The sequence below is a fragment of the Tauraco erythrolophus genome, chromosome 2 (assembly GCF_009769465.1).
Source record: "Tauraco erythrolophus isolate bTauEry1 chromosome 2, bTauEry1.pri, whole genome shotgun sequence".
In the NCBI taxonomy this organism is placed as follows: domain Eukaryota; kingdom Metazoa; phylum Chordata; class Aves; order Musophagiformes; family Musophagidae; genus Tauraco; species Tauraco erythrolophus.
This window is the reverse complement of record NC_141466.1, coordinates 76,187,086-76,209,614: the sequence shown is the minus strand read 5'-3', so window position 1 is coordinate 76,209,614 and position 22,529 is coordinate 76,187,086. Positions and strand designations below refer to the sequence as shown.

Below are 22,529 nucleotides of genomic sequence, written 5' to 3'. Positions count from 1 at the left end.
AAATGGTCCCATCAGGTCAGAGTCACACTATGCTGTGCTACAGAGCCTGCCTGGTTAGTTTTTCTGCTTAACTGCTTTTGTTTTTTGAGTTGTTTGGGTTTTGATTTAACAATGTCTTTTGGCTGATTGAGAGATGCATCATAAAACCCAAAAACGTTCCAGGTATTAATAATCACCTGCTTTCACCCTCACGGTCTACTTCCTTCCAGTTCTGTTCTGCCTTTATCTGGTAGGTGGTGATACAAGATCCCATCTCAACAGTCTTCTGTGCTTTAGTCCAGCATCTTGAGATTCCACAGAGACCCAGACTTGGTTTTGATGCAACCAATACACTGACAGAGAATAAATATCTACATTACATTTTGCACTCCAGAAGCTGTTAGGTTACTAGACAGCAAATGTGCTGGAGACAGATGGTGCTGGATGTATTGCTACAGAGCTGATGATTTACTCTATAGATTGCCTTACTATAACTTGAGTCTTTATTTTAATTTATGGCTTATTTACATAGTTACAATAGGTTCATAATTTAGTGACTACTTTTGTTGAAAAGTGCCCTTGATCGCCAGGAAACATGCCTGAAGAGTAACTGTTCTGTCATTCAGGGTATTTTTAGTTGTCTTCTCATTTTTAATGAGCAGAATATGAAAAAATGAATTATTTCTCCCACCTTTAATGTGGTATACACAAGAAGAAGTTAAAAGAATGAATGGTCTCAGGGACCAGGCATTGGAACAAGAGAAAAAGAGAGCTGGGCTGGGCTGCAGGCTCCCAGCATGAGCACGGGCTTCTCACTCAAGATGATACATCTCTCTTCCTTCTGTCATTTGTCTGTCCTGTGTTTGGTTAAAGCCCTGATCCAGCCAAGACTTTTCTGTAAATATTTAGCTTATGCAGCCTGCTGTTGTTAAATAAAGTTAAGCATGTAGGTGTTCTTAATAATTGCGGAGATTGCACATAACTGGAATCCGTATTCTCATTGCCTTTTCCAGTCTCCTTGCTACTAAGAAATTTTCCAGAGTTATGTGTGCCTGCCAGCAATTAGAAGTGCAGCCTTTGAACATCTATGGGCATAAGGGAGTGAGTTCTGGAAACAGATGAGTTAATCTGTACCTTACCATTTGCTATAATATTTCCAAGTAAATTAAATACAGAAAATAATATGTAGTATTCATGTCACAAAGGCAATCTAATTGACATGGCTTTAAAATGACCAACTGTTGCAAAATGAATTCTTTCCCTTCCCTGACTTCCTCCCGCACCTCTTTTTTTTTTTTTTTTTTTTTTTTTTTTAGCATTCAGAGAAATAACAATGAGTATGCTTGTAGAGATACAAATACCAATCACATACAGGAGTAATTGATAGTTTATCCTCATACTATTTCCTTCTACCACCCATCCTTACAGCTGTGTGGCCGGCATCCAGTTTAACAAACTAAAAAGCCATCACTAATTTTTCTTAAATGCTTTTAAAGACATAAAATTGGTCATAGCAGCTTGGGGAGCTGAAGAAATTCTTGAAACCATTCCAAATTTTTGAGAGCTGAAAATGAAGATCTAGCCGCATTCCCGTGAGTTGTTTATTGAAATGAATACCGAGATGAAAGTGATATACCACATACCTGTAGGTACTTGTGCCTCCTGGACCCTACATGCCTTCAGTAGGGACTGAAAACAGTAGAAGGTAAAGAACTCACAAGAAAGACAGATACAGAGATGGTTTTTGTCCTGTTCGTATCAATGTTAGAGACTATAGTGTCATCCAGCTGGCTTCACTTGGAAAATCCCAGATACCTCACCATTTTTATACAATTTAACCTCAAATCCTCCCAGTGAAATACAGCTGCTTAAAAAAAGTAGTAACATTTTGGCTGTTGTCTAGGTGGAATTGTTATCTGACTATTTCTTTTTGTTCCCAGCAGCATTTACCTCTTGCAAATCTTGAACCAAACAGGACTGCTCTGAGCAGTCAACACGGGGGGCTGGCCCATTCCAGGAGAGGGAAAGAAGGTGTCCTCTCTCGTGAGCCTGAGTTGAGTTTTTGTGCAGGAGCAGTGTTGTGGCTGGAGCAAAGCCATCTGCCCTGGCTCTCCCCTTTCCGGGAGGGGCCCCATATTGCCTCTCTCGAGCCATTTCACTGTGCCATCTCCTGGATTGTTGTGTACAATGCAGCAACAGCTGAGTATAAATACAGGGATGATGCTGAGCCGTTACAGTTTGGTTTCTTCGGTATGGCCAATTGAAATCCTGCAGTGGTAGTGTAGGACAGTAGACTAAGGGAAAACTTTTCCCCTTGGAGTATTGCCTCTTGGTGTTTTTGTGCAGGTGGGCTTTAAGATTCAAAAATAGCTTGTGATTTACAGGATTGCCTCTGCAGTTCTGGCCTTCTTTAAGGGTCCTGTTTAAAAGTCAGTGCAGAAAATGAACTTGGGAGAAAAATTTAGAATAAAAGCTTAAGCATGGAGTCACAGTGGTAGAAAGATGTTATGCTAGGGAGCAAATCGGCGTTTTGGCTAGAGACTCTGTTTGTTACAGTTAATTGGTGTTTGAAGGGGAGGGATGGAATTACAGCAAATGTGTATTGACTGTGAGACAGAGGTCTTTGCAACTGCTTGCTGCAGTTTAGCGTCTCTGCAGACTCCTGCTGTGCGGTGTGCATCCTCCCCTTTCCTCCGTTCCATCTGTTCACTTTTGCCCAGCAGCGGAGCTGATGTGGTCGGGCCATGGGCTCCACTGCAGGACACAAGTGCGTGGACGTGGCGTGACAATACCTGCCTCCCCCAACATACTCTTTGTGTCCTGGCGTTTCCCTCTCCCTGGATCCATGTTTAGAAGTGTTAACTTTCTGGTACAATTTAGTTCATTTTAAAAGCAAATTACTGTCTTTTTCAGTCATGTTTCACTGAGACAGCATACCTCCCACAGGAGAGCTTGGAGCAGCAGCAAGAAAAAGGAATGGCACTTTATGGGCTGTTATCCCACCAGACATGTGCTTCTTTCAGGCTTCCTCCGGATATTTTTACAGCTTCTCCCTCCAAACATGGAAATGTTCTGCTTCATGTCCCCCGTAATGGTGTTTGCCAGGGTAGTTTATCTTCTGCTACTTGTGCCTTTTCATCTCTTTTCAAACTTAGGTTGGTTTAAGACCACCTAGATCATTTGTGCTTGTATGTATCTCCCTAGCCTTCATCACTGATTCCATCCAAAAGTACTTGCTTTCCTTGGCTATCATCCTCTGCTCACTCTTCCTCTTGTGGGTCCTCTACACTAACCATCTTATTAAAAAAAACACCAAGCCAAGCCCCTCAAAAAAAAACAATCAACAAACCAAACAAAAACAACAACAAAAAAGCACTAGAGACCTTACTCTTCTGGGAGATGTTGAAAGTTTTTTCTTTTTTCCTTTTTTGTTCTTTAACGTCATCTTAAAAGGAGAGGCAGATCACTAGGTATTCCTGAGCAATACTTTTGGCTCATTAGACTGAGTTCAGCACAGTGGGATCAGAGAGGCCCATGGAAAATATGGCCACAATTTGCATGTGGCTGTGATCCATTACAGTTATTTATTTTTCCCTCCTGACATCTGTGTGGTGTTTCTGTTGAGCCTTGCGCTTACCCTTTTGGCGGTGTGTTTAAAAGAATGTTTTTTGCTTGTTTGTTCGTATGCACGTTGTAGCTTTATCCACATCTGCTTGCAAGTCCAGTTGATCATTAAGTGTCTAAATACGAAGGTACTTTAAGTCAAAACAAAATTCTCTGTCTGCTTTGGAGTAAGCTATTATCATAGCTCAAGAGCTTGAGTTTGGTAGCAAGAGATTATAAAAAAAGCCAGGAGCCAGACGCTGTCCTGCTCTCTGTGCGTCTTTCCAGACTCCCTTTGCTCCTGAGGCAGACATGCCTGTGCTAGTCCAGCAGCAGATTGACATGAGCCTGACACTGACATCAGGTGAAGTGCAATGGGAAATGTGGTGGCAGTATAATGTGAATCTGCTTGGTGCTGGCAAATTGGTACCAGCCCCAGGGTGGGCTGAGGGGTGAGGGAGGCTTGTGTGGTGCTTTGTAGCACTCATGTATACCCACAAACATATGTTTGTCTAGCAGTATTAAATTAAAGTTGCCTGTCTCTTTAAACTCAGAGGGATTACTTTGTATGGGTATACTATCTTTACATCTCCATATTTATACTCTAATGATGATTTTTCATTTATTCCAAGATGGAGTTACAGTGGTGACCATAGTAGCATGAGTAGAGTTTTTATCCAATATCAGGACCTTGACAGGATGGAGAGGTGGGCCTGTGAGAACCTAATGAAGTTCAACAAGGCCAAGTGCAAGGTCCTCATGTGAGTTGGGGCAATCCCAAGCATAAGTACAGGCTGGACAGAGAATGGATTGAGAGCAGCCCTGAGGAGAAGTACTGGGGGGTGTTGGTTGATGAGAAGCTCAACATGAGCCAGCAATGTGTGCTGGCAGCCCAGAAAGCCAACCATATCCTGGGCTGCATCCAAAGAAGCGTGGCCAGCAGGTCGAGGGAGGTCATTCTGCCCCTCTACTCTGCTCTCATGAGACCCCACCTGGAATACTGTGTTCAGCTCTGGAGTCCGCAATACATGAAGGACATGGAGCTGCTGGAGCGATCCAGAGGAAGGCCATGAAGATGAGGAGAGGACTGGAGCACCTCTCCTATGAAGGCAGGCTGAGAGAGTTGGGGCTGTTCAGCCTGGAGAAGAGAAGACTCCGGGGTGATCTTATTGCAGCCTTCCAGTACTTAAAGGGGGCCTACAGGAAAGCGGGAGAGGGACTTTTTACAAGGGTATGTAGTGATAGGACAAGGGGCAATGGATTTAAACTGAAAGAGGGTAGATTTAGATTGGATATAAGGAAGAAATTTTTCACTCAGAGGGTGGTGAGGCACTGAAACATGTTGCCCAGAGAAGTTGTAGATGCCCCATCCCTGGAAATGTTCAAGGCCAGGTTGGATGAGGCTTTGGGCAACCTGGTGTAGTGGAGGGTTTCCCTGCCCATGGCAGGGGGATTGGAACTTGATGATCTTTGAGGTCCCTTCCAACCCAAACCATTCCATGATTCTATGATTAATAACTTCCTCTGCCATCTTCCTTCCTTCGTTTGTGCAGATAGAGTAACACAGGTAAAATGCCAATATAACATAAAATCTCATACAGGTCTGAGAATTTCACTTCTGTGACTTGTCTAGGTAAAAACAAAAAAAGAAGCCATTTGAGACATCTGATACCCAGCCTCTAGCATCTCTCTTTGTTTTATTCTGCAAGGTGAATGAATATAATTTTTTGGCAGAGTGAGTTACCAGTTGTAAAGAGACGTCACCTTATTTGGTTTGCTTTGTCTCTTCAGAGCGTTAACAAACAACACTCAATTACTTTGTGCCGATTATTGAGAAGATTCCTGGGCTTTTTAATTCTGGACTGGGCGAGCTCTGCTCTTCAGGTCTATGATTTTCTTGCTCATAGCATTTATATTGTACTGAAGGAGCTGTATAAAGACCTGTTTGTACTTGAATCATACAGTCCAGGATCCAGATATGACTAATTATAGCAGGGCGACTATTCCCTTCCTGCCTTTTTTAAAAAAAAAAATCACACATCTGTTTTCTCTTGTTTCTCTTTTCCTTTCATGTTGTCTTTCTTTTGATAGTTTTTTCTGTTTTTCATTCCCTTAGGTTCACAGCCTTTCTCAGACTTAATATACCTTGATATACTAATATACCTTGATACACTTTCTCAGAACTAACATGCCTTTGTATACGAGGTCTATGCCTAATATGCCTTGATGCACTTGAACTAATTTGACAGGAAAAGGCCCATCTTGAGAAGACAGACAAACTGAACTGTTTGCTTCAGTGCTCATTGTATGTGTATAAAATTGTTGAAGGCAGAGGAAAAGTAGGGAAAAGCATATTAGTGTGTGCACTTTTTTATTCACTCCTGGAAGTTAAATGACTATAGCTTGTGTTGTCTGAAGGAAGGCAGCAGGTTATGTGTCCCAGATAAAAATGGAGAATGAAAGATGCATGAGAAGCAGTAAAATGTGACACATAGTGTAAAAACCATGGCAAAATATCAATATATCGAAACTGGGAAATGGAAGGGGAAAAATGGTTGACAATTACTGTCCCTTAAATGTAGTTTAATATTTGTTATGGCATAGACATAATTTTCTACCATTCTCTTCAAGCTTTTAGTTCAGTAACTCATCACGTGCCACTCAGTTTATCTTGACCACATAACAGGCTGGACCCTGTGTTTTTCCTTATTTTGTCTATGTCAGCAATAGCACTCAAGTTTTAAGAGATAGGTTATTTTTTTTAGTTAGTGTCTCCTTAATGGTATTTAAATTTAGTACATGAATTTATATGACTCAAACCAGAATGTTGTGGGGTTTTTTTCCTGTTTATGAATTTCTGTTACTCTCTGTATTACTTTCTACTACCCAGTTTGTAAAATCAATAAACCTATAATTTTAGATGCATTTGTGTTCAGTGTCCATAATATGGCCTGCATTTGAGAACAGAACAGAAAATCTGAAAATAAATCTTAGGAAATTAATAGTAAGGAAGCAAAATTAACCAGGATGTCCCGACTCTCTAGCATGATGCTCCACTAGACACTTAGTTTCCTCTAGATCATAGCTAGAGCTCAGCTTCCACAATATAGGTATTCATATCCATGGTGTGCAGTCTTCAATATATGCTGTTTACCTTATTCCATTTTAATGTTCTGAAAAAATAAATAATATTTTTTTAAAATAATTAAAATGGTGTGAATGTGTCTGAACTAGAACTTAGCATCGTCTTTCTAAAAGTGCCCATTTAATTTGTAGTCTTAATGTGCTGTAGTAGTAAAAGGAATGGGAAGTGCTGATTTCTATATTTAAACAGACAAATCAATCAGTGTTTTGGCAATGTTGGCAATTTTTATTGTTATATGAAAATGGTCATTGGCTCAGCTCCCACTTTCTGTTACAGTTTCAGACATTTTGCATTTTGGCATTCTGATGAATAGAGCCAGTGTCTTCAGAAGGCAGCTGCCACTTGCAAAGCTCTGGTACAGATTTAGGCAGGGTTTAGATTTTTCCTTTAGTTTATGCCTTTCCTTAAACTGATACCCACTTTTGGAGGTACATAAGCTGTATGATAGTAGGGTGGTGCCTGCAGCTTAACCTTTCTTGCTTACACATGAAGTAGTAGTCGTGTTATCTTGATGACTGTTTGAGGAAGATAGTGGGAAAGGAGTTCCTGAGTAATTCAGACTTGAAAATTACATCATCATATGTTGTTTGAGAGTTATGTTTGTCTCAAAACGTGCGCTGATGTAACATGGAAAATTTGATTTGTTAATTCTTTTTAGATGGAATTGATTAAAAACATAAGCACTGCTGAGCAGCCCTATTTATTCACTAGACACGTTCATTTCCTCAACTTCTCAAGGTAAGGCATTTTTTGCAGTTAAGTCTTTTTCATTGATTTCTATTAATTGTAATACATAGAACAATTTCCCTCCTTTTTTTACGTATAAACAATACAATGTACTTTTTTTTTTCCTCCTTTCTTGCTCTGGAAGTCACATTCAGAAGTTGTTTTTTTTTTTTCCTGCACTCTCTTTGCTACGGAATAATTATGTACAGTATGTTTGTGAAAAGCCAGGGTGCTGTTGCATGCCTTTGCCTCTGAGGTGATCTTGGTTTATAACATTTCCAGCCAACATGCATGAGATGGTAACTTGGATCTTTAAACTGTGCACTTATATTTTGAAAGTGGCAGCACTCTGTTGTGAATGTTTCATCTCTATATAGTCAGATACTAATGTGAGACTGAAAACTCCACTGAGTTCATTAATTTTGTACCTGGAATGACTCTTCACCAATTTAACCAATTTAATTTTGTTCTGAGGAAATAGTCCCCATTCCAGAGGATACAGAAGTATTTATAAACCATGCAAATGGATTGTGCTCTGTATCATGGGAGTGCAGTCCCCTTCTGGCAGCTATTTGAAAGTATGTAGCAAGACTCTAGAGACATTTATAGCATGGAATGTGGAGAAAATTGAATTGGAAGAAACTTCTGAGGAATTTTTGGAAGGATGCGAATGAGTGATGCCAGTTAGAATTTAGCCAGGACACAGAGGTTAAAGTTAACTGCAGATGGTTATAGCCCAGGCTGTGAATTTAATTTGGAAATTATATTCAGGAGCCATGCCATCTGTGCCACTAGTTTGGACTCCGCGCATTTAGATTAAAAAATTTCTGTAGAGATGTGAATTTTCAGCAGATCTTTGCAAGGGCTTGCAGTGCTTCCCAGCATTTTGTTTGTCTATGTGATAATGTCAGTGCATGCCCTTTGAATGTATGGCTTTAGGTGTGGGTAGACAGTGTAATAAGAAATTACAAAATGGGGAACCTGTTTGAGTTTTGGGTTTTTTTAGAAAATAAAATATTTTGAGCAGTTGGGAATTCACTTGACCTATTACTTAGCTATGGGCATGATTTTGTTACAGGAAAACACAAAGAGTTAAACAAAATTCCACTCATCCATGTTCCCTATTCTGATTCCATGACGGTTCCATTTCTAATGTATTATCTTTAAAGAATAAAACTCACTAGAACAGGACTTCACGTCTTTGATAAATTATCTCTTCTCTCTGCCAAAATGCAAGATCAAGCAAGTAGCCACACTTGAGGGTCAAAGAAATGTTTCTTGATTAAACTGATTTTTCAGAGGTGGTATGCAACATTAGGTAAATGAGAAAAAGATGAACATTGTTACCTCTTGCTCCTCCCAAGATCCTGTTTTCTACAAATGTGGTGCATCCTCACCACATACTTAACATGTTTCTTCTGTAGTGTATCCATGAGTTTAAATCACTCTACATTTTTCTTCAAATATCGATTTGTGAAGATATATAAAAATTATATCAGATGTATGAAAGTATTTGCAGCTTCCTTTTTGGCTGTTCCTTGCAAACCTGAAAAGCATACTTTTTGTTTTATTGAGAGGACACTTGGTTTAACTCGTAGCTGTAAAGTAGTGAAAAAGCTGATGAATCTTTTAAATGAGACGTCATTGAAGTGCATCAACATTGCTTACTTTTGGTTTACTGTTTTGTAATATTTTCTGATAAATTAAACATTTTTGAGAGCTTTAGTCTTTGATTTCAAAATTTATTGGTGGTGTTACACCTAATAGTGAAGTCATGTGTTGAATGTTTTCTCTGTTCCTTAATTCTAGGGTCATTTTTTAAAAAAAAAAAAACCACCTAATTTCATTAGAAACCAGAGCATCAAGTATCGATTCTGCAGAAATTTCAGTAAGATGATTTAAATACACATTATAAATATTACAGTATTGTGAAAGTGTTTTAGTTTTGCTTGATTTTTTTTTTTTTTTTTTTAAACTATTCCTTTATAGACCATCTCTAGCCACTGTTTCCTGGCCACTGTTTACCAGGCTGTCATTTCCCGTTCTTCCCATTCCCATGTAGAAATGACCTTCATCACTTATTATTAAATGTGTCAACCAAGGGGAAAAAAACGAGCAACATGAAGCATGCAAAATTACTAGCTGCTGTCCTACTGCAGTGGATTTTGCAAAGTAGAAAATTTTTTGAATACAAGAATGAAGAAAATCTCCTTTGACATTTGTGTACTATCAGAATGCTGAGATTCATTGGCCTATGTTAAACACAAACAAACAAACAAAACCTCACAAACCTTTTTTTCTCATGTGCCTAAGGAACTCCAGCAGTTGTCAGTCATAACCTGTGCTGTGGTCTGCAGTGCACGGGACAGAGGCTCCACCTGCATGGAACTCAGGAATTCAGATTTGCCTCCACGCAGGGATGTGTGTCCGAAAAGGGCACCTGGCAGGAGCAGGATGACAGCTATCAGAATCTTTGTCATGTTCCAAATCCTTTTCAAAGTCAGTGTGGGAGCAATTAAATTACTAAAGATACTGATATTTTTTTTGTCTCTTTCTGAATTGAAGTTTATATACTAATGTTGCTGGGAAAAACATCTGGAATGTTAATTGAAAGCAAATATTAAGATGTCTGTATTCTAAGCAGGTAAAAATTTATATGCTGATACGTTGGCTGAGATTGCAGGTATAATTGGTAGATCCAGGGAGTACAGTGAATAACCTGCAGAGAGACAGAAAGCTATTTCACGATAGCTTCAAGTTGTTCACTGTGCCTTATCATAAATGCTGCTTGTCATCTATTTATTTAGCCTGAAAAAAATGTAGAAGCAGGAAGAAGCTTCAAGTTTGTGGAAAAGCTCCACTTGACCTCTTAGTAATCTTCTGCTGAATTAAGTAACTATAACAGTCTTTGGGCAGCTACTCAAGACTCTTGACGTGTGCTCCAAGTGTCACAGATTTCAGAGAAGCAGAAAGAACGTTTGCAGGAATGCACGGAGGGGTAGTGGCGAGGCCGCGGCTTTGGGTCAGGATGAGTCAGGGATGGGGAGAATTGCGCAACTGCTGTTTTGGGCATGGGAAGGCAGCTTTCCTTCCTCTGACACGGAACTGTTCTCTTCAGAGCATGCATTTACATCCTGATTCAGAAGCTTGGCTGCTCCCTGCTGTTTTGGGGTAAAGGAATGTTACAGGGGAATGTGTAAAAATCTAAAGAAGTGCCTCTGTCAGTGACTGGTGAGTGACTTTTGCTTGTTTAAAGGCTGGCTGATTAGATCAGGGTAAAGTCACAGGAGGGAGAAGCATTAAAAAGACCACCCAGAGAGAGAAACAGGCTTTTTCATGTCTCATTGGAGCCATGAATTCTTTACTATCTGCAGTAGTTATAGGCCACTGGGGAATGATTTCCTTTAAAATTTCCTATGATGTGGTAAGAAGATGCAGAGATAAAGCATGGACTCAATTTAATCTTACATTTTAATTAGCCCTTATAATTCAGTTCAGTATATCTTATTTATTCGAAGCCAGGATGAGTTATCACTCAGCACTAGTATGTGAGGAGTCATCCTTTCTGCACTGTTGGGCTGCTGCCCTCTTCTTTCTTTCAGCTACAGTTTGATATCTGTGGCGTCTATTTAGCATCTGTGTGCATGTGCTCGAGGGGAGGGGGCAACACTTTTCTCTTAGCGTTAATTTTCTAAGGAAATAAGACTCATACGGCAGTTCCAACTGTTCTACACGTCTTCCCAGTTTCCTCCCCCAGCTAATTCCTAAATAATTTCTGAACTCAGTGACTGGTTTCAAACCAAATTTGGAAGGCCAGTAGAAGACTTGGAGAAAATCATGCTCCTGCATGTACATCTGCTGAAGAGAAAGCTAAACGAAACAGAGCTGCTGGACCTTCTGCTGGGCCACAGCCAGCAGCCACCTCCCTGTGCCCTGCGTGGATGCCAGCCCCAGTTCTACATGTCCCTCTTGCTCGGTGCATGAGAGGTGTGAGGGGACAGGTTCTGGGGAGAAGAGAAAGATCTGTTGGGTCTTCTGCTTGGGACAGTACTTACCTTTAGTCCCTGGAATCAACGTAAGAAATATTCCTGGTGTTCTGTTACTCATTAGCAGAGTTAACATGTAAAGTTATTGTTTTTCTTGAAAAAGTCTTTTTTGGTAGACAATCTGTATCAGCATTGATGATTTAAATTTTTTTATATTACTTTTTTTAAACAGACACAATGACCAACACTAATAAAAATTAGTGAATTAGGCTGCTGTAACGACACACAGTGTCACATGCAGCAGTGCTGATCAGCTTGGACACTTTCCTTCAACTCTCACCTGAATTCTGAATTACAGATAGTGGTAAATCACATGCTGTATGAAGGCAGAGATAGACAAAGAGAGATTCAGTCTGGATAAGCCCAAAACTAAACTTAGTTTCTGAAAGTTGTTCAGGTTATTTTGTTATTCGTCAGTTTTGTGGTTTTTCTCATGCAGAAACAGCTCTAAAAATCGCAGTTTAACACAGCGTTTTGACATTACAGTTTTCCCTGTTCTTGGGTTCTGTAAATTGTGTCTGTAGCCAACAAACAAAAAAGGAGGTAAATCTTGAAGAATTCACTTGACTATGTGTCATGCGAATAAGCTGCGTGTTTGAAAGCAAGAGCACACTGTGTGCTGACAACATGGAGTTTGAAAGCCTTGCATGTTGGATGGTTGGTACTTGCTAAGGGTTAGATGATGCATTAGTAATTTTTTATGGCAAATAATTATCTAGCTTTGCCGTGACTTCACCCGTGTATATGTGTCTGCTCCGTTGATTTGGAAATAGTTTCACTTTTAAATTTTTGTATAGACTGGTAAAAGGTCAGTAAAACCTGGGTGATTCTGTGATGCTGTTTTCATTGACTTAAAATAGAGTCATGGAATATTTGTCACAAAACTCACATTTATTTATAACTTGAGGATTCTTGTTTCTACCTTTCTGTGGAATAAGTAATACTACACAGGGCACAGATGTTTTGCAGAACATGCCTGTTATGTGTTTAACTGTGCTCCACCAGCTTTTGAAAATAGTGCACTGGGTAAATGGTGTGGAGTTGGCATAACAAGATGCTGAATGTCCCTGACCCTTTGAATGCAAACTCAGGTGTACTTGGTGTGTAGTTCAGTCAACTCGCAGTGATTCTGTACAGCTCAGCTGTGGATGGGATTGGGCTCTTTGAATGCCTCCTTCAATCAGTATCTTGAAACAATGATTGCAGCCTAAGATTATCTACTGAAGAGGTTTCGTGTTGTCTATTTTTTCTCCTTAAAAAAAACCCCATACGCACCTAGGAAATGTCATTAAAAATACAATAACAAAAAAATTGTTACCCTCTGGATAAGCTCTTAAAAGTAGGGAAATGTCAGCTAAACTAATATGCAGGGCTTTAACACTGTGTCTTTATGTGTGTTCATTATAATCTATACTTTTTGCTAACACATCATGAAACAGTTTCTACCGTCATGTGAGGTCTGCCTTGTAAAGTACGTATTTCATGAATGGCCACATGGTGCTGTAATCCCTCCTACATCTTTTTTTCCTTTTTTATACTACCTTTTTTTAATGATGTGAGTGTGTAATGATGTTTTTTAACTGTGACTCGATGGAAGGCTAAGCACAAATCCAATGTGCAGTTTGACCTTTGTATGGTCTAAGGGTTTTTTTAGGGGTTATTTTTTTAAAAAACATTGCTCTATGGTGAGTTTTTCCGCAGATTTTAGGATTATCTAATTTAAAATTTATTTCCCTAGGTTTGCCAAGTTCTTCGCATAATAAATAATTTTTAGCTTTCATTCAGCTGGTAATACGATATTCTCAAAATGGAGATGGTTGCTTTAAATTTAGTTACTGAAGGTGGGATCAAGTATAACACCTAAATTACCCTTTTTTTACTTTTGTTTGGTTTCTGTGCTTGCATTCACACTCTAGATTATATTAGCTGTTCTGGAGTAACTTAAGTAAAGGAAGACGTTGATTACTCTGAAAGAGTCCAAAAGAGAATAAAGAGAATGATCAGAAATATAAAAAATTTGCCTGTGAGGAAAGATGGAAAGGGCAGAGAAATTAAAAAAAAAAATATAGAAGACTGGGAAAGAGAGGACTGTGATAACACTTTTGAATTTTATATTAAAAAGATTCTGCAGAGATAAAGGTACTATATGGTTCTTTACGTGTAGTGATATTGGAAGTGATGGTCTTAAATTGCATCGAGTTCTAGATCAGATGTTTAGGAAAAGGCTTGAACAACAAGGACAACAAAGCAACAGAATACATTGCACTTGAGGATTTTGGAGCTGGTAATGGCAATTACACAGCTGACCCTGCCTTCAGGCAAAAAGATGGATTGTGGCAGTCTGAAGTCATTTCTGGTCTTTCTCAGCCTTGTGTAATGCATGATACAAACTAGTTAGGTTTGAACCTAAAACCCTTTTTGAACCTAAAATCCTCTTCCTTCAGGAAGGAAATTTAAGCCTTGATTCAAAATCACCAGCAACGGAGAATCTGCTGTCCTTGGTAAATTCTTCCAATACTGAATTGTTCTTTTGAATTGTAAATTTTAAGTTATTTTTCCTCTTAATTTTTCTGAGAAATCAAATTGACTCCTTTTCCTTGGATGTCAAAGTACATTTGCCCACTACGTAAAGACTCCTTTTACCAAATTTTTCCCCTATGTAAGCTTTCATGTGTAATTTCTTATATGCCATGGTGCAGTCAGCGCTCAGCCGTATCTGTATTTTTTCTTCTCTTCTCATTTTCTTTTCAAGCTGAAGGTTTTCAGTTTCTCGACATTTTTCCATTGCAAGGCTTTTTTTTTTTTTTTCCCCATTCTTCTTGTGACTCTGCAGTGAAATTTGTGCGTTAGTGCTGTTAGTGCTCCCATCAGTGCTGTGCCAGGTATTTCCTCCTTTCTGCTCCTGCTTCTCAGAAGGGAAATTAGGATTGTTGTGGCCTAGGATGTCTCAGGCTCCTGATAATCTGCAGAAGCACGCACATCCTTGCCAGAACTGCTCCTTCCCTGTGAGTGTCCTCCGCTTCTAGTGCCTAGATGCTTTGGGTTTTATTTGCCGTACTACAGTGCATGGTGTTTGCTTATGTCTCGCTTGCCCTGTGGCTCAGGTGGCTCTTTATCAGCAAACCGCTCCCTGCGTTATTCTCTCCTTCTGCAGCTTTGTTATCTTGCAAATGTTGTCAGTACTTTTGCACTCATCTTCTGAATCACAGATTATCATGTTAAACTGTGTAGATTCAAAGCCTCAAGCATGCTGATATCCACAACTCCCTGTTTGATGGTGATTACATGGAATTTCACATCTGGGACAGGACAGCCATGTTTTCAATTTCAGTTTCATTGTTTAAATTCTATACATTGCATACATTATATTTACCACCAACTTACAGTGGTATTTTTATTATGCCAAATTCACAGTGCTTCTGTTTCCATATGGACATTCTAAGCATTATCTTGAGTAGCTCTCTGCAACAGCCATTTCCACAGGACAGCTGGAATCACCTGTGACACTCTTGATGAATGTTTTCATACGAGAAATTGAATATGCAGTGCCAAGTGCCTTGCAACATCCTCTGCATTATAACCTTCCTAAGAAGTCGAGCCCCAAGATTTTATGTGAACATAACTATCTCAGCCAAATCTGTGGTCTCAAGCAATTTTGAAGATGTATCTTTTCTACACACTGTGTTTGTTGATTTAATGCTTTCCAAAGAGCTGTATCAGCTGTTCTACTATTTGCTGGGAATTTATTGTATGAATTTGTAATTATTTTTTCCTGTTCCTCTATATAATGTGCAACACTTGCATTTCTGAATTGTAATGAAATGTTAATCAGAGGTCCAGAGAGGTCCTGAGCCAGACCTTTGGAAAGTCTTGAATATGAGGTACCTGGAATTAAGTGATTTTAAATAATGCAGGGTTTGACTATAGCTGCTGTTAGTGTTTTGTGGAGAATTAGTGTTTTCTCTCTTACTTGTTCTCAGGTATAACTTTGCCATACATAAATGAAAACCTAATTAGTATTTTCTTCTGTAGTGTTGCCTTTACTTGAGTTGGGGTCGCTATAGAGTCCCAGGCAGGATTTGTATCGGTGTTGGTGCTGTTCGTTATGAATTTTTATATTAAACTCCTTTGATATTCTCAGCATAATGAAAGGCATAGGAAAAAAACCCTCATTGTTTTGCATACATGAATGTGAAAGACTGACAGAAATACAACATAAGATATTCTGGGAGATTTACAGGATAGTGAAATAGGCTTTATGGTGTAATCTTTTAGCCATTCACTGGTCTGAGGCGATTTACTAAACAATTCCCAGAGAACTCAGTTGTGATTTTTACAATGACATTTCCCAGACACATCACTTCAGAAGCTGAAATTTCTACTGTTGAAATCACAGCTCCAGAAAGGGTAATTAATGAGTGAAGCGTTGCCAGTTTGCGCTATTTTACTGTTAACCTTGAACCACTGAGCATTTTGGATCCCCACACACGCCTCCCATTCAAGGCCAGCCCAGCCAAGGATGCAGTTTTGAAACCAAAAGATTTATCTTGACTCACTTTCCTTTTTTCCCTCTTAATTCCAAAGAAAAGCTTGAAAACACAGCAACGGTGTAGAGTGAAGGCACAAAAGCTGGAATCGAGCCTCTGCAGGGAAAAACCACAAGAGATAAACTCCTTAATTTTGGACGCTGGCAATACCATGTAGTCCCAGGCAGGCAGAACCTCAGCCTGCTCCTCTGCAAATCTTTGCAGGAAACGAAGCAGTTCATCCTTGAGGGAGAGTCCTTGGAGCATCCCAGAGGTGCCCTGCTGCCTTGTGTGCAGAACCACATTGCTTTACCACAGCTCCATGTTAATACAAGATGTTACAATATCTGTTCATTTCAAGATACCTTTTTCAGAAGATAGATTTTGATGTAACCGCGTCTTATTGAAGTCCTAAAACGGTGAAAGTTGTACATGAGTGCTTTTACAAGATCTCCCCGTGAAGCTGTGCTGCAGAGCAGGTAATGGAGCCGTAACATAATTGACGTGTGAAGCTTGCTGGGCAATTATGCTCTCAGCACGTGATTCTCAGTTGTGTGAAGCTGTGGAAGGAAATCGTGCTTCCTTTCTAAGAAGGACACAATATGCCTGCCCCTGTTAATAGTAGGTGACTGCCAGTTCTTGTTTGCTTCTGTTACATTGAACTTCTAGCAACCAACTGATTTGTTTACAGGGAGATGTTTTACATTAAAAGAGTAAAAGACAGCCAAAGTTCTTACAGATAATAGGTTGGAAGTCGTCTTTTCTTTGAGGAATGTGGTTTGCCCGCAGGGATGAGGAAGCCCGCTTCTGCTTGTGCTAGGAGTTTTGTGCTCAACGGAAATGTGCTCAGCAGGCTCCTGAAGTAACGTGACAGGAATACCTTTATATTTAACCTTTCTTAAAAATAATTGGAATGAAAACTAATAGGAGCTGAGAGATATCCTTCATTTTTCAACCAAGCAAATCACTTTGGTTGAATTTTTTAATTTCCTTTGTTGGTTTTTGGTGTGGTTTTTTTTTTAACTCATAAGGGGTTTATAAAAGGTTTTGAACAAAGATTTTGCTCGTGTAAATAATAAAATTGGAATTCATCAGAGACATTCTTCTAAGGGGTGGACTTGCAACATCTGGCATACTTAGGCGGTTGTTTTCCCTTTTATTAAAAAAGAGGTGGGGGAATATGGTGGGGGAATATATTGTTAATGAACCTAAGTGTCATTGATAGAAGCCTGCAAATAGGCTAGTTATTTTGATGGGGACTCCAAAAATATACCTGTCACAACAGAACAGTTAAAACTAGTGGAATTTAATAATATATACTAAATAAACCAGGAAAAGTAAAGTACAGGAAGAGCACTGCAGAAGATTGGTGTATACATTTTTAGTGCTCAGCTGGAGCGGTGGTGTCAAGGCCCTCTCTGCCCAGTTGCGGCAATGTGCTGCTGGGCCTGAGAAGCATCAGGTACCTTTATCGTGCAGGATCCAATCTTGATCGCATTCAAAGAAGATAAACCTGCCCAGGCAAAGGAAACTATGATTATGTCCCTTTTTGAATCCTTCACAGTAGGTATTTGAGAACAAATAAGGTAACAGGATGTATAATGAGAGCACAGTATGTTTTTGTTTGCAAAAGCATTTTCATGTGAGTGTTGTTAATTTGAAAAGTTTCATTCTGGAAAGCTAAGTAATATTTAATATATTGAGATTGATAGGTACTTAAAAATATGTGGAACATACTTGAACAAATGGAGCATTGATTTTCCTGTTTTGTTTTTTTTTTTCCTGTAAATAGCTTAAGGTTATCGATTTGTAACCAGTAGGACTTTTTATGCCATGTGAGTGCTGCTTAGCTTCCATAAAAGAGTCTCAGTACAATCCATAGAAACAAATGATTGGAATTTGAAGTATTATAAACTATCTTTTTTAAAAATGCAGATTTGAATAAGAGCCAGAACAGATTTAATTTTTCTAAAAATTCCCTGCTTGTTGCCTGGTGGAGCAACTGCAGCTGGACATAGACCAGGCTGGTTAGAAATCTGAGCTGTCCTGTGGGTTATTTGGGGGGGGGGGGGGGGGGGAGGGGGTGTGCAGTCTCTATTTCAGAAATGAGAAGTTCCTCTACAGCTCTTTGTGAAAGAGTGACCTCTCATCTCAGCTGTCCTGTTAGGATAGACGAGCTTGCATGTACCTCTTCTCTCAGAGCTGTTGGTACTGAATTTACAGTTCACATGTTCAGGGTCATGACCTTACCAGCAAAAGGATGGGCTCTGACACTTTGGTGGATTGGTTATGCAATCTAACCCCTCCTTTTACTTCAGAAAAGACAATGTATGTTAAATATTTCCATCTAGACAACTAATAGCTGCCTGCTTTTGATTTTTCTCTTTTCCGAGGAGCATTTAGGCTTAGCATCCTTTACGAAACTCGGGCAGGATATCACTGCTCTCTTGCTTCTCTGAATCTTTTCATCTTTCTGTCTCTATCTTAGGACAACTTACTGCTGCTGTCATCACTTCTTGCTGTCTTCGTTGCTCCCCCTTTCCTTTGCTCTTCTCCACTCCCTTCTCTTCAGATTATTGCTGATCTGCATTAAGCAGCAGGAAGATAACATGTTCAGTAATTTAGGTGCAATTTCACTTGAAAAATTTAGTTTTCATGGCCACCAGCCACAGCATTCACCAAAAGCTTTTTATTTGAATAAATTTCATCAAAGCTTAATGCCCTCATTGTCCTATTGTATTTGCAGGAATGTCTTTTTAATGTAGGTTTTATTTCTGTATAAAGACAAAAAGCAGCAAAGACTAGCTCGGAGAAGAATTCAGGATACCGCCCTTACACACTCATGGCCAAACTGGGCTGTGTGCTAACTGGGAAGCAAGGAGCATCTGCCTTCTTAATTGGATTGTTTTAAGGTTTTATGCTTTCTGTGCAATTTCAAATTATGATAGTGATCCTGCAACATTGAGGTCAGTGAGATTACTGATATACATAGTTATTCATGAGGCAAGCCTTTGCAGACTGTATTTAGTGGTCTGGGGAATCATGCAGAATAAAAATCAAGTTGAAACTGTGGGGGATTTTTCTCTTGTCTTTTACTAGAATTCATATTTTTAAACAATTTTACTGGCTTCTTAATATTTATGAGGAGCCCTGATCTTTTATTATACATATTCAATTATTCATCTGACTTAAAAGAGGAAGAGAAGACGAGGAATTTTTTTTTTAATCTAAAGAGTGTCTTTAATTTTCTCTCTCCTAATCTTTCACGTTTTAAAAGAAAATATGGAAATTGTAACTCAGAAAATCATCAGAATAGCATTTGAATACTTAAATATGGCTATGTGCTCAAGTTCCCAAAAATAAATCATAAGCTACTGCTTAAGTAAGAACTGTTCTCCTAAATTGGGGAAACAGAAGGGAGAAACATAATTCACGATTATCCTATGAACATCTCAATCCAGAAAGATTTTATTTTTTTCTTTATCTCACAGCATTTGTAGTGCATAAGTCTGTGCCATAGCATAAATGTTTGTTCCTCAATTTCGACCACGGAAGAGTGTAAGCAGCTTTCCTTTTTTTCTTTCCAGTTAGACTTGTTCTTGTGATGCTGTGTATTGACGTAAAACACGCGGTCAATATTTTAATACTGTGAAAATACAGTCTAGTTACAAGCCTTCTCAAACTCCCTTTTCCTCCTTTGCTCTTTTGTATCCCACCTATTAAACTGAAGATGTTTGTTGTTAACTACCAGGAGGAGTTGTACAAGAGGGTAAAATTAAGCCGATGATATTACTCTGGTTTATCATCTCATCTCTAAGTTGTAGGTACCTGTGCTGCATTTCGCTTTTGTGCGCAGCCTGGTCACAGCTGATTTTACTCTTTACTTTTCCTTGGACATGTGTGTACTTGAAATTGGTTCTTAAATTCTTGCTTCAAAAAGAAATTTCATATGACCTTAAAAAATAAAAATATCTTCATGAAGTGCAGTACAAGGATAAGGCATTGCTTAACCATGAAATAACCTCAGATCCAGCCATTGGTGCAAACTAGGGGTGAGGGAAGGGAGATCTACACAAGTTCCAGCAAATATAAAGATGGAAATACCAGGCATATCTGTCAGTTCATCCAAAGGAAGCCTTTCAAAATAAGTTTGAATGCTGCAAATCCTTTGCATGTTACTACGCTTGCCTTGATCCAAGGCTGCCTTACGGCAGTTAGTGTTAGGTGGTGCCTGCTCTGAAATGACTTCCCAGATGGGAAGTGAGTGTTCAAAAAAAAAATACTCATCCTCACATTCAGCTGCAGAAGGTTCTTCATCTGAAAACAGCAAGGAGAACTCAAGCAAAACTTTTGACACAGTGAGAAAAATGGTCTTAAACGAAAATGTTTGTGGTACACGTGTAGCTCAATGTGATGCCATATTTACTGTTCATCGTAAAAAGATATTACATGCTTTTACAAAGTTTTGGTAACTACTTGTAAGCTTCGCAGTTTCTCTCCTGGCCTTGTAAAAGCTCTGAACTTCTGTAGAGAGTAATTTGAAAACATTTCAGATGAAAGATGGACACGTGTGCCTGTGCGAAACTTTCTGATGAGACTCACCCATTTTTCTTCTCACCAGGTTTGGAGGAGACCAGCCGGTGTACATCAATATTATTAGAGATCCTGTTAATCGATTTTTATCCAACTACTTTTTTCGACGTTTCGGAGACTGGAGAGGAGAACAGAATCACATGATCCGTACCCCCAGCATGAGGCAGGAGGAAAGATACCTGGTATGTTGAAATAAAAGACTCTGATTACTGATTTCCCAGCATCACTACGTAAGGCTAATGTTCAAACTGGATGCTTGAAAAGTGGGAGACTGAGGCATCTTCTGACTTGCATTTTTTTCCTCTGTCTTTGTCTTGCCTGGACCTTAGTTTGGTCAGCTTTAGTACGTAGAGTGGTGTTGATGAATTCAGTGATGCAGTTTGATCTTCTATAAGCTGACAGCAAGTCCCAGATTGCCACCATTGAATTACCATCCTTAGTACCGAGTTGGATTTGCACTGTGTAGTGATTAGACATAACAATTCTGCCCATATTTATCACTGTGAATATTCAGACAGATTTTTAGGTTGAAACTATGTCTGTAACTGTTCAGCCTCAGAGGAGAATTGGGAAATGGAGCAATTCAGTGAGCCCAAGCCTCTAATGTTCCTACTGGTAAGTTGTGCACAGTGTTCATTATACCAGGGCTCTGATCTCAGTTCTCAGTTGGGTTTTGTTGCTTTTTTTGGATTAAGAAGGTGGCAAAAATGCTGGATAAGCTGTTCATAGTAAGTTTTAATTTTTCACAACTGCTGAACAATCCTGATGCCTGTCAGCCTTTGTCACAGACCAAGGTCGCGTGGCAGTAGGTGGTTCTACAAACGCTGAATGAGAAACACAGAATCTAGGGAGGTGGTCGGTTTGTTTGATACTGATCTCTGCATACGCACTGACACCTCCCTAAGAAGACAAAAAGGTGAAATTAATTCTCACCCTCTCTATCGTGGAGATCCGCTTTGATTGGGCTCTACCTTCAGCCACACTTGAACCTGCGGAGGGTTCAATGACACAGTGGTGACAGGACAGCTTGGTGATCTGCTGTGAGATGTTGCAGGCCAGACATAACGTCAAAACGAGAGAGGGATGTGGCTTCTGGAGAACAGAGGGAGAGAGGATGTTTTGACAATGTTTTGGAGGGGCAGTAGAGTACAAGACGGGGTGTGGACGAGCTGTAGAGAACACAGCTCTGAATGACTGCCACACGACACGTTTCAGTACTAGCTGAGGTCAGATAGATCCAAGGAGGGCTGGGATTTTTCTGTGTGACAGGGCTGTGTTGATTTCTTTTGTGCTTTACTACTGTTTGTCATGCAAAACCCTGTGAACAGAGAAGCTTGTAAATTATCAATAATCGAAGGAGGAGGGGCTATCAGTGTTACTTTGTATAGCCTTAAATTTTAATAATGACTTCTGCTATACAGATATAAGCTGATTTCAATGGTGTTGCAAAGAGTTTCTTAATTGCTGTATATCTAGAGATACCAAAGAGGTCCCTGTGTCAGCTGAGCAGGTTTTGACCTCCAGGTGTGCAGAGCTGGAATGCAGTCCCAACAGCTTTGTGTGCTGTGTGGATGGACTTTTGTTTTCTTGTCTGTCAATGGGACAGGGGGTTTGCAGAAATGAAGGCAGGGTGGGTTTTCTACTACATTGTTATTTTGTTAGTGCTGTCACATTTTCTTTCTTGAAAATGTTAAAAATGAGCGGTACAGGCTGTACTTCACTCTGAGTGCCTGTTCTCATCTGAAATGGAACGTGCAGTGATTGACACCTCTCATGACTGACTGGCTGTGTAAAAGCTGGTAATAATTCTGTACCGCCTGTGCGGTTTAAGATGTGATATGTACAGCCAGTGAAATTTCACTTCAAGCAGAACTGAAATGAATAGATCTAATTCCTGTTGTTTGTGTCAGT

At 39.5% G+C, this 22,529-nt stretch overlaps 1 protein-coding gene across 2 annotated transcripts in view; it reads left to right on the top strand.

The window, feature by feature from the left end:
• UST (uronyl 2-sulfotransferase) overlaps positions 1-22,529 on the top strand; it is a 162,174-nt gene that overhangs the window by 82,430 nt on the left and 57,215 nt on the right. Inside the window, exons 4-6 of one of the 2 annotated variants that reach the window (XM_086626469.1) lie at positions 7,386-7,465; positions 17,452-17,530; positions 20,645-20,800. In XM_086626469.1, coding sequence (XP_086482595.1) covers positions 7,386-7,465; positions 17,452-17,530; positions 20,645-20,800 — 315 coding nt within the window. The remainder of the gene's footprint in view (positions 1-7,385; positions 7,466-17,451; positions 17,531-20,644; positions 20,801-22,529) is intronic. The other variant, XM_086626476.1, reaches the window with a different exon arrangement.